At 48.8% G+C, this 12,338-nt stretch overlaps 2 protein-coding genes across 3 annotated transcripts in view; one reads left to right on the top strand and one right to left on the bottom strand.

Annotated features, from left to right (window-relative positions):
- Positions 1–571: 571 nt before the first annotated feature.
- CUNH22orf31 (chromosome unknown C22orf31 homolog) lies at positions 572–3,105 on the top strand. Its single transcript, XM_004387615.1, has 3 exons — positions 572–623; positions 1,247–1,693; positions 2,598–3,105. The coding sequence occupies exons 1-3, from the start codon at positions 621–623 to the stop codon at positions 3,036–3,038; spliced, it is 891 nt and encodes a 296-aa protein (XP_004387672.1). The 5' UTR covers positions 572–620; the 3' UTR covers positions 3,039–3,105.
- A 4,726-nt stretch (positions 3,106–7,831) lies between these two features.
- The window catches only part of ZNRF3 (zinc and ring finger 3), a 68,670-nt gene continuing 64,163 nt past the window's right edge, over positions 7,832–12,338 (bottom strand). The window contains exons 6-8 of one of the 2 annotated variants that reach the window (XM_004387616.3): positions 11,987–12,089; positions 9,528–11,276; positions 7,832–8,086 (exon numbers count right to left, since the gene is read on the bottom strand). In XM_004387616.3, the coding sequence (XP_004387673.1) occupies positions 8,043–8,086; positions 9,528–11,276; positions 11,987–12,089 (1,896 nt within the window). In that variant the 3' untranslated portion in view covers positions 7,832–8,042. Of the gene's footprint in view, positions 8,087–9,413; positions 11,277–11,986; positions 12,090–12,338 lie in introns of those variants that run through there. The other variant, XM_023741776.1, reaches the window with a different exon arrangement.

Raw genomic sequence — 12,338 nt, forward strand, 5'->3', positions numbered from 1 at the left:
ATGCTTCCTAAGAACGTTGTGGTGTGCTGTCAAGTCAATTTAGACCCATAGCGACCCTATAAGGACAGAGTAGAACTGGCCCACAGGGTTTCCTAGGCTGTAAACCTTTATGGTGGCAGATCACCAGGCTATGAAGCAGCGGTAGGTTTGAACTGCTGACCTTTCAGTTAGCAGATGAGTGCTTAACCATTTGCGCCACCAGGGCTCCTTCCTAAGAACGTTTGAATCTTCAAAATCCACCTATTTTGAGATAGGAAATGAGGACTTCAGAAGCTCCTGAGGTGATAAGCACAGCAAAGTAGAACTCCTGCCAACATAATTTAACTATAAAATCTGATGATGTAACACCCACCCACACCCACATCACAAACCAAAGTGACATCACAAATACTAGAGATAATGGTTGAAAACTGCCTGCATGTGAGCCAAAATCTAAACAAACTGCAATTTGCCCATACGTGACTAGGCAGAGAAAGATAGGTGACTAGAAATATATATTAAAAAAAAAACCAAAAAAAAAAAAACAAAAAATAAAAAACAAAAGAGAAAAAAGGAAAAAGAAAATACATATTTCTTCCCCCTACTAAGCTAGCTAAAATAAAATTTAAGGCAACCGACATATGGTAAGGTGATTTTAATTTTTATAGATGGCATTTCTTAGAAAGTCAGGTCTCTTTAAGTGTGTGATTCTTATCTATTGAAATTTGTTCTCTTGTTCTTGGCTGGTCCCAGGAAATGGAGGCCAGTATCATTTACCTTGTGCTTTTGCCTTTATGGACCCCAGAGTGTATTTCCGTTTAGCAGCTTTTCTTGGTTCATGGCTGTCTGGTTAGAAAGGGTTTGGCAGGACTGTATCCACTGTGATTTCTGGGTTGTGGCGTGATTGAGGATTGAATGCAACTCTTACAGGAGCCTTGAGTGACCCTGTCTCTGATTCCTGCCACTGATTCCCTCATCATTCTAGCAGACAGAGATCGCTTTCGATTCCTTCCTTACAATGCTCTCTGACCCCCACTTCCTGCCTGTATGCTATGTCCTCCAAGAGCCTGGCTATGGCTGTGACCTTGTGAAGTTACTGTCTTGTCCCTACTTGGTACAAAAGGTTTGGGTGAGGAGGAGAGAAGATGTGTAGCAAGATTTCTAAGAGCTATGTGGATGTTAATACTTTGCCTCCAAAGTAGGCCTTCTAGTCTGTGCTTAAGAACTGGTCTTTTTTACTGCTTTTTTTCCCCCCTTGTAATTCTAGCATCCAATATATGTGAGACGAGACCTCAGCATCCCCACCTATGGACTCCGACAGTCCATTTTGTTGAACACGAGGCTTCAGGACTGCTATGTGGACTCACCAGCTCTCACCAACATATGGACGGCCAGAAAGTGTGCAAGGCAGAATGCCAGTGCCCCCACACCAGGAACCACCACTTCTTGGGAAGTTGTAAAGAATCCATTAATTGCCAGTTCATTCTCCCTGGTGAAGCTTGTACTCAGGCGACAACTGAAGGATAAACGCTGCCCTATGCCACGCAAGTTTGAAGAAGCAAAACCCTCGAAGAGATTAAAGCCCAAGGACAACTCAGCAATGAAAGCTGCCCAGCGGCGCAGGATCAGAAACTCTATCAGTTCCAAGAGCAAGCTGCCAGCGGGGCAGCTGGGCTCACCTAGGTGCAAGACGCCCACAGGAAGCATCAGCGAGGTAGATGCTGGCTAGTGGTGGAGAAAATGGGGTGGGCTGGGGAGAAGAAAAAGGTAAAGCTAGAGGACACTTAAAGACAAATGCTTGAGATTTATACCAAGAAAAGGGAATCTTGAAATTAAAGACAGAATGGGGAGGGTTGGGTGGCCCAGCATGATGTGGTGGAGAAAGCACCAGATTTGGGTTTACTTCTACAAAAGGACAAGGGGGTTTCATAAGCACAGACCAAAAGAACTTGGAGTGAAGGGAAAACAGGATAAGGATGGGAAAGAAAGTTAAAGGCTGGGGTATAGTTAGGGTGTGTGTGTGCGTGCAGACACACACACACACACACACACACACACACAGAGCCAGATGTGAGCCACAATTCTGTGAACTTCCCTATGGAAGATTGGTGTCCGGAGGTCTGCTCTGAGTCCAGCTCCATCATTCCATGGAGGCCAGCAGAGGTCCAAATCTCAGCCCTGACAATAACTGAGGATGACCTTGGGTTTAACCTCTTAATTTTGTGCCTTGATTTTGTCATCTATAAAATGGGGAATAATGGCCCTGCCCTCACAGGGCTTTATAAGGATTAAATGAGTGACTACATGCAAAGGGCTTTTGAACAGAGTAAATGCTTTGGATCATGCATGGCACGACAGCTGTGCTTATTAACCTTTTAGCTGTGTGGCCTTGGGCAAACCACGTTCAGTTTCCCTGCCTTTAAAGCTGTCCTGTTGACCTTACAGGGTTACAGGGAACACATGCCATGGTGTACACGAAGGCACTCAGTAAGATAGAACACGCTAGACAAATGTTGGTTGTTGCTGTAACCAAGACTCTGGGACACAAATCCTAGATAATTATTCTGAGCAGCCTTCTTGAGTTTTAGCTTTGACTTCTCTTCTTTCTTCCTGGCTAGAGTAAAGAAAGTTCAAAGGAGAAAAAAGTAACTGTCCGCCAAGATCTTGAGGAAAGATATGCCGAACATGTGGCTGCCACCCAAGTGCTACCCTGGGACAGTGGGACAGCAGCCTGGAAGGACCAGGCGTTGCTTCTTGAAGCCAGAAAGAGACAGCAGTTGTCAGAGGACACACTCACCATCCATGGCCTCCCCACAGAGGGTTACCAGGCTCTGTACCATGCTGTGGTTGAGCCAATGCTATGGAATCCCTCAGGGACCCCGAAGAGGTACAGCTTGGAGCTGGGCAAGGCCATTAAACAGAAGCTCTGGGAGGCCCTGTGCGGTCCGGCCGCCATCACTGAAGGTGCTCAGAAGGACCAGTTGCTGGGCAGAAAGCAGCCCCATGTCAGCGAGGAGCCTGTGCCAAAGAAATGGCCCAAGTTAAAGAGTGAGAAATAGGAACAGGAACTCGTGAAACTAGGATATTCTCTGCTAGATGTCTGAAAAATAAACACCACTTTGCACCTTCCATGTGATTTCAGAGTGCTTTACAAGTTAGTAGCTACTCTCCCAGGGAAACAAGACAAATGGGTTAGGGATTTCCACAAGACTGAGGGCCCCTCTCCTCTCTCATGATGTTATTTCTAGGGCTAGTTGCTTGAGGCTTTAGACACTGCCCGTTTCCTACAGATGTTTGAGGGCCTCTCAAACCTTCCAAGTAGGAAAAGTCCTGGCAGATAAAGCTGATGGTTTATGTCTAACCTACTTTCCTTAGTTTCCTCAGTTTCTTAGTGCTGCTATAACAAACACCATAAGTAGGGTGGCTTTAAAGAACAGAAATTTATTTTCTCACAGTTCAGGAGGCTAGAGGTCCAAATTCGGGGGCACTGGCTCTAGGGGAAGGCTTTCCCTTTTGTCTGCTCTGATGGAAGATCTTTCAGTTTCTCTAGCCCGGCGTTCCTCGGTTCCTTGGCAACCTCCACCTGGCATCTATCTTCCCCACTTTTTTGTTCTTGCTTGTTTCGGTGTCTATGCTGCTCTTTATGTCACTCAGAAGTGAAAAGGTTTAGGATACAAGCTACAAATGACATGACTTCATTAACATAACAAAGAAAACCCTATTCCCAAATGGGATGACACCACAGGTATAGGGGTTAGGATTCCAACACATATTTTTTTTGGGGGGGGAGGATGCAATTTCCTTTTTAAAAAAAATGTGGACTGCAAGGCTCTTCTTAATCATCAACTACCACTTTCTTTCATTTCTTTCACAGTGTTGAGCAGAAAGCCTACTGCCACCTCAAGAAGATAAACCCTCCCTACTCTCTAGTGGCTTCTCTCCTGAGACACCAGCTTACATTCCCTTAATAACCTGAGAGGAAATTTTATTGATGTTTCTGTGGGCAAGTTGAAGTTAAAGTAAGGCACTGCCCCCATGCAAACCTCTGCTTCTTCGCAGAGTACTGGTAGACCTTAACCAAACAGAGCAATGACAACGTATAACACGTACTTGATAAAATTGTATTTTTTTTTTTTTTACAGTCATTTGTACAATTTGTTACAAAACCATAGAAGACTACAACTTGTTTTAAATCATTTTTGGTCGGCAAACATGTAAAATCTGTGTGCAATTATCATGTATTTACAGGGCCTCATGTTAGTCATTTTCAATGATTATTCCAACAATGCCACACTCTGAACATAAGACATGGCTTAAGATAAATATATTAGTAAATAAATATTCTGAGAACATATTTCCATAAATGAAATGTGCTGCTATACATATACAGAATATACATAAGTTGTTTTCTAGCCTTTAAAACATTTTTTAAAAAATGGTAATGTTGGAGAAAGAGCCCTTAGACCATTTTATTACAAAAGCTTTACAGCAAAGTCTTTACAAAATATCTTTTAAGTGCTATGGGAGAAATTAAAAAAACAAAAAACAAACTTTTCAAATAGTGCCTTGTTAGACCAACACAACAGAAAGCGGTTATATAAAGAATAGAAAAAGGCAGTTGTTTTAAAAGTAATACTCTCGAGTAGAATTCTTTTTTAGACCTCATTTTAAAAGCATTAGTCCTGCATGAACTTGGAACAGAGACTAGCAGCACATAAGGAAGGGACTAAGCTGTGAGGCAGCAGACAGAGCTTTATAAAAGGGCTTGGGTTGGAGAAGGGGAAGGAACTGAGAGTTCAAGCCAGCTCACTGGAGCTGTGTCTACAAAGAGGTACCTCGTTAGTCAGAACACCCAAATATCCATTTCTATCTGGTTCTTCAGTTTACATGGCAGTCCTACAGGGCTTAGCCACGTCCAACAGCCACACCTCAGCCTGGGCGATGGGGGTTCTCAGTGGAAAATACGGTGCTTCCGGTTTCCACAGCTCTGTACACTAAAACCTGTGAAAGCCGGAACCCGTGTAAGGTGGAAACCTGTGAGAGAAGGAAAATTCAAAATATTTTCCACTAATAGAGAGCGACAGAAAATGGTACGACTGCACCCTATCAAAGGCAGAAAACTTGCAAGACCCAGAAAAACAAGGCAGTCCTGTCGAGTTCTGGCTCTCACAGATTTCACTGTAACTGCCCCAAAGTTGTCGTAGCTATTGGAGTCTTACAATTTTGAAGAAGACATTTATTTTGATTTAAAAGGTGAGGCAATAATACAGCTGGTTATTATATTCTGGTCACCTCCCTGTCTGACAAGCCGATACAAATTTAAAAGTCAACTGCTGATAAAGTTTTAAAATTTCATTTTTTCTTGTTGCTACCATTTCATAAACGACAAAAATGAAACATGCTGCTTTTGCTATCTGCAGTTTTCCCTGTCAAATGAAAAACTGGGCACATTTATTTTAATACGCCTGGTTGAAGCCACATTCTCTACTTACTGCTTAAGGCTACTGAGGAGTGGTTTCCAGCCAGGGCTAAAGAAAGTCACTTTGGGGGTACGCTTTCAGACAAGGAAGATAATATTCACTCAAATGCATTAAAAACAAAAAAACCCAAAAAACAAAACCACAAACAAAAAAAATTCTCAACCATGAGAAGCTGCTTTTTGCAGTTCATGTAAAAGCCATACCCCTTCCCTAAAACCACGTAATGCAAGCTGTTAAAAAAAAAAAAAAGCACAAACAAAAAAAATTCTCAACCATGAGAAGCTGCTTTTTGCAGTTCATGTTAAAAGCCATATCCCTTCCCTAAAACCACGTAATGCAAGCTGTTGTCCTCGGCAGCTGCTACTTCTGGCCTGAGATATAAAGGCGGCTGGATCACATGTCAACAACTTAGGGCTTCTCACACCCTCGCCAACAGGTGTGCTGGGCACAGCCCAGAGGGAGGTGCCCCCAGGGGACTGGGCCACTGAGGCTGGGGGCCGAATCTCACCACAGCCAGTTTCTATATGGCAAATGGCTCAATTATTGGATGCTGCAATTTTTTACTATCAAATCCTGGCTAGATAGAATTAAGTAAAATCCCTCATCACAAGCTGGGGTTTTTAAGAAAAAAAGGATTCCTATACGGTGAGATTTTCATTCAAGGTGTCCTTGTCTGGCTACACAGGTATTGACTTCATATGAGCCTGACTGGAGAGGGATGTCACAGTCACCTGGCAACCCAGGGTGGTTCCTGTCTCCCCATCCATGGGGCCAGGTTGCTTCATTCCCATTCTGCATATGAGCTTAGGCCAAATGGGCCAAACTCTTTCAGATGCCAACAAATCCCCATTGAATGAATAAATACACAGAAGTGACCAGAAGAGTTCGTGAATCTAAGGGCTAATGTGATTAGTTTTTTCTAAAAACTTTTTTTTTTAAAAGAACAAAGAATACATGGGACAAAAAAGGATAACAATCCCTGATCTGAAATAGCTTTAAATAGATTCTCTCTCCCTTTAAAAATGGAAACGTCTTTTAAACCACCCCCCAAAAAACAAAAACAAAAACCACCTGTTTGGGTTTTTAAACTCTCCCTCCCCCTTAGAAAAATGCTGGAAAAATATACAAAAACCCACCCTTTGGGTCAAAACTATCTGATAGTCTCTTTCTCTGTCTCGTGGAGAATCAATACATAATAGTGCATTAAGTAGACAGAATAGTAGACATTTCCAGGCGAGATGAGGATTTCAACCATGATGCAGACGGCTAAATCACCCTGAAGCAGCGCTTCCGTGGGAAACAGGATGGGAACCGTACCATCCACACGGAGCTCAGCTCAGTGCAGACCCCTCGGGGTCCTGGCGCATGCGCCCAGAAAGCAGCAGCTGAGGGGCATGGCTGTGCCCCCACAGACGCATGCGCACACAGGCTCGCCCCAGCGTGTGCGTCCCAGAGCCAGGCAACCCCTTCTCTACACAGAGCACGTGCCAAGTACATGCAGAGTTTGTGGAGAGCACCCCCACGCCCCTTCGGATACCAAGGCCACAAAACTACACTCCCCCTGGGTGTTTGCCCCTACACGGCCTAGCGAATCATTTCTGCAGCCAGTAGCTGGAAGCCCAACATATTCTTACAAAGGATTACAAAGTTATGCTCCTCTTCCATCAGGCCCTGGGGTCAGTGACTTCAGACAGAGGACCCCACGCCCACTGCCCTTACTGTGACCTGGTCCCTGACCCAGATCCTGACTGTGGATTCTGTCGCTTTACTCCGGGGATGGCCCAAGCGGGCAAACTGAGGGGAGTGGGCGGAGCTACCCATCACCCCAAGGCTTGCAGCTGTCCTGGTTCCCCTCAGAACTATCGACTCTAGCTCCACGGATGGGAGCTGGGGTCGCGGATCTTCCACTCTCATCCTAGCTGTTGCTGCTGGCAGCCTAAAGGTGCAGGCTGCAGGGACATGGCTTCTGAGAAGACCTGAACTTTTGTACAGTGGGATCTGCCGCGAGAAAGAGGCAGCATTGCATTGTTCCTCAGAGTTTGTACCCATATCAACTAGCTTAACTTCAAGTTTCTGGTTCATTTTCTAAGGCAGGTGTAGCCCTGAGCTTTTCAAAGGCCTGAGCTCCCTCTGGGGAGACAACAGTATCTACACATGATGTGGTTCATTTAATGCAGCAGTGATTTTTTTTTTTTTTTTTCAGCAAAAGTTGGCGATTAGGGTTCTTTAAATAACTTTTTACATTTACATATAATATTAAAAACAAAAATAAAAACAAAGCAGAGAATTCAATCCCACACACCTTGGAACCCCAAGCACACACACTTTACAAAACAGAAAAATAACGTGTTATCAAAAGAGGCAAAGGACTCAGAATTTTGTCTGTTGATTTGTTAATGGGGTGGGGGTGGTTTTGCCACAGGTGGCTCACATTTCGGGTTGAGAAGGAGGGCTCTATTACCACTTTTGTGTGTTTGTCAAAGCTAAAAAATATTTTTTTTTTTTTTTTTTTTTTAAAAAAAAGGAAATCAGAATTTGAAGTCTCTGCACAATTCCCCATTTCTAGATGAGTTCTTTCTCAGCTCAGGCTCCTGTGCCGCTGGTGTCTGCTGGGCAGGATCCTGATCCTGGGAGAGAGAGAGAACAATCATCAGGAGAGGGAGCCGGCACCTGTGGGTTTCAGCCAGCTCCTGTTCCCTCCTCCCAGATGGCAAGTCCCTGGCCTGTGATAGGCTCTCTCAGTGAGTGACAGCTCGAAACACTGGGCTGTATACAACACAGGGCAGAAGCAGAGCTCCTTTTCTGAGAAGGGTTCATTCTGCGTTAAGAGCACAGGTGCCTCCCGGAGAGGTGACTTCCCTTATCTGGATGAGCAGAGCAGAGCCTTCTGGAAGCCATTGGGTAGCATGGAAACACAATGCACCAAAGAGTATCAACCAAGTGTGTCAGGCAATGGGAGGAGCAGTGGAGAAGACACTGTCACAGTTTACAGATCACAAGGGAAACAAAGTACTTTCAGATTCTGATAACCCAGGAAGTAAACAGGATGCGGAGTGACCTCAGAGGGAGGTGAGGGAGTTACCTCAGCTGAGATCTGAAGGACTGAGTCGGGGAGAAGGTCTGCAGACTGGCATGCTGGAGGAATAGGACAGAAGCCAAGGGGGTTAAAGTAGAGAAACAAGAGGCGGTTGGAAGGACAGATGGGCCAGACCACAGACATGGGTACAGATTTGGGCTTTAAAAACGCTAAACGTAATGGCAAGTCATTGTAAGTGTTTTCTAGCATAAGGACATAGAGTTATGTTTCAAAAAAGACCACTCTGGCTCCCACATGGAGAATGGAGTGAAGAAGACAAGACAGCAACAGGAGACCAGTCAGAAAGTGCCACATTCGTTCTGGGGAGAGGAAATGGGGCTGGGCTGAGCCCATGCAGAGGAACAGCTACGTCTGGGAACTATTTTGGAGGTGGAACTTACCCCAGTGCTACTCAAAGGTGCTAGAATGCACACTTTATTACTGAGACAAAACGTTTGGAAACTTTATAGCAATTTGACAATGTCTGTTGAATCTAGTAAAAGAATTGGACTTGTACTTTCCATGTCTTTTGTTAAATTTCATTTTTCTGGCAATTCCTTTTTGTTGTATTTTACAAAAAGTATCAGTCCATGGTGGACTAGGGAATAAACAAACAAATGCGGTCCTCTGCAGACAGATGGAGGAGCTCTGACTTGGAGGCCACAGAGTGCGAGGGGCAGGGCGGGGTCAGGGATGGTGCCTGGGTTTTTGGCCCAAGCATCTAGGTGGGGAGACTTGGAAAAAGGGAAGAGGGCGCTGAGAGCAGTATCAGACATGGCAGGTTGAGAAGCTTGTGAGGCATCAAAGGGGAGAGATCATGGAAGCAGAGGGTTGGATGGAGCTGGCCTCAGGAAAGGGCTGGGTAGAAGAGTACATGGGGAAGTCATTAAGTACAGACAGTCCTTACAGCCAGGGGCACAAATGGAGTCACTTAGAAAATGACTGTGCAGAGAGAGCCCCGTGGAAATGTCTACTCTGCCACCTGCTCTCACCTGAAGCCTCGGCGGCCATGGTATCAGACGCCTGAGTGTCCTGGAGGGGACTGGGGAAGCTGGCTCTGGACACACCCTTCTCCTCCGGAGGGCAGCCCGGCTGCAGCAGTGCCCCCACTGGGCAGCCTAGAGCCCACTCTCCTTTCTGGGACATACCTAGGCCTCGGTAGGGCTGTGGGGTGTCCAGGCCTAGTGTCCCACTCCAGAGGCTGCAGACCTGGGTCCCTTGGCAGTCTGAGGGCAGGCTCGAGTCACAGTCTACATCCTCTGGGATGATGGGGATGCGCTGGCTCAGGTCCTGGGCCCCTGGGTGGCAGCTGGGCGGGGGCTCCTCGGCGAGCATGTACTGCACGCTCACGGAGTAGTCCTCTGTGTAGCAGCTGCTGCCCCGTCCGCTGCCGTGGGCCACCTGCTTCTCTTCATAGAAGCAGCAGGGCAGGCCCTCATACTTCACCCCATCTGTCCTGGGCAAATGGTCTGGGTGAAGGCCATGCAGGCCCTGGGGGCCTCCTGGTGGTGGCTCGCCCCCTGAAGGGCCACAGCCCTCACAGAGGGGGGCGCCCAGGAACAAGGTGCCGCTGTCGGCTGCGCCTGCGCTGGGCTCCAGTGCAGAGGGCGGGGGCTCGCAGCAGCAGGCACATGTAAGCCCCTCCCGGCCCCCCTTCCAGGTCCTCCTGAGGTCCAGAGCGGCCCCAGGAGAAGCCTCGAGCCCCACTTCTGAGGTAGAGCTATTGGGCCCCCTGTGCTCCAGGGAGGAGTTGCTGCTGTAGTTCATTTCCAGGCTGCAGGTGGACAGCTGGTCCCCCGAGGGAGAGGTGGGGCCAGGCCAAGGCTCTCCCGGGCCAGCACCACGACCGTGCGCTGCCAGGAGCTCCTCAGGTGGCGGGGAGCCTTCAAGGCACACAGGCGGCCCCCGGCCTGAGCCACCTGCATCGCTGGTGCGACAGGGGCTCCGGCTGCGGTAGATGAAGGGGTCATAGTCGCTGCTGAGGGAGCTGCGGAAGGTGGAGCAGCTCCCATACACACCCTGGTTGCTGACCTCAGTGCAGTCCACCATGGAGTCGCTGGAGGAGCAGTGGCACTGGCCAGAGCTGCTGCTGCTGCTGCTGCTGCTGTCGCTGCCCGGGCAGTCGGCCAGGTAGCCGCTGCACACCGAGCGGTGGCCGTGGTAGCAGCTGAAGCTGGACGTGCTGCCGCTCTCCAGGTGAGAGGGCGGGGCCATGTGCACCACGGTGGGAAAAAGCAGACTGCCACTGCTGCTCGGCGGGAAGGCACGGGATGGGCCCCGGGGAGTCAGGCTGGGTGGGGGCTGCCCCTCCTGCTCTGGGTAGCTGAGGCCCTGGAAGTAGTAGTGCTGGTACATGGTCTCATACTGGGAGAAGCAAGCTGCCTTGGAGAAGCTACGGCCGCTGAACTTGGGCCTGCGGAAGGGGTGGGCTGGTGAGTAGGCCCGGTGCTCTAGGCCACAGCGGTGGGCGGCCAGGGTGTGGTCCAGGTGGAGGGGTGGGTAGCCACGGATGTAGGCTGGGGTCTGTGGTGAATAGAGGCCCTGCTCCCCGTGCCGGTCCACGGTCAGCAGCGTGACGGGGTTCCCGTGGGAGTCCATGCTCGTCCTGGTAGGGTAGGCTGGGATTGCATTGGTCCTGTGCACGCGGCCAGGGTAATGGACTGGCAAGATGACCCGCTGCTGCCGGCTGCGCGAGAGGTTGCTCGTCTCCACACACACGGCATTTGGGTTTCCCTTTTGTTCTGGGGAGAGGAAATAAAGCAAGCAGGGCTGAGCACACTGGTGTCAGGGATAAGAGGAACAAATAAGGCCAAAGACTGAAGCAACAGGTTTGGTCACACTCCAAGGCGCCCGGTCTCAAGACCCTGCCTGTTCTAAGCTGTCCCAGATTGCGCTGGCCGAGGCTGACCCGTTTCTCCACATGAAAGGTGGTCGCTCCTGTTGGGGCACATCTCCCATCTCCCTACTCCTCTGTACCTTAGAGTTTGCAGAGAGCAACAGGAGTACACAGATGAGGGGCACTGTCCCTCTTAAAAAACAGCTACCTGCAGTGACCCTGTGCCTCTGTCTAATAACACAGTGATGCAGAAGCAGCATCACATGCCTGCCATATCACGTTCCTCATTCTGCGGCCCTGGGAACGGCTCTGTGGGACTGGGAATGGGCAAGCATCACTATTGCTGCTCCCGCTAGAGACTGTGAGCCTCAGGCCCTGTGAGGCCAAGTGCCCAAGGACAGGAAGCTGGCTCAGGTGTGAGCCAAAACTCCAACTCAGGGCAATTCTTAAGGCCCAACTCTCCTAAAGCCTGTGCAGCCAGCCTCCAAGGGTTTGGTCTCCATGCCTCCAGATCTAGAAGGCAACGCAGTGGCGGCTTCGCTCATGAGCCTGCAGGGTGTGTCATACTCTCTCTAGGTACTCGGTAGACTGGACGCTTCAGCATCTGACAATTACCTATGATGTTGTGCCGACAGTGGGGGCAGGTGTGGTGCTGCAGCAGCCACGGGTCCACGCACTTCTTGTGGAATCGATGAGTACAGGGGATAACCCGCAGCTCCTGAGAAGGGAGAGGACACAGCCTGAAAGGACGGCACAGGCCAAAGGGCAGCTCTGTTTTTGGCCCCACATGCACTTCCTCCTGTGGAGCCCAGGGTGGACTGAGAAGCCCTGTTCAGCTCGCCCCTGCCCAGGGGCACCCTTCCCCAATCTCTCGGTGTTTTCTGTTCCCCATGTCCAACTACATGTCAGCTCAATTCCCTGGAGGCAGAGCCCATGGACAGGCTGGGCTCTAGGGAGCAGAAACATG

The sequence above is a fragment of the Trichechus manatus genome, unplaced genomic scaffold (genome assembly GCF_000243295.1).
Source record: "Trichechus manatus latirostris isolate Lorelei unplaced genomic scaffold, TriManLat1.0 scaffold00190, whole genome shotgun sequence".
NCBI classification, from domain to species: domain Eukaryota; kingdom Metazoa; phylum Chordata; class Mammalia; order Sirenia; family Trichechidae; genus Trichechus; species Trichechus manatus.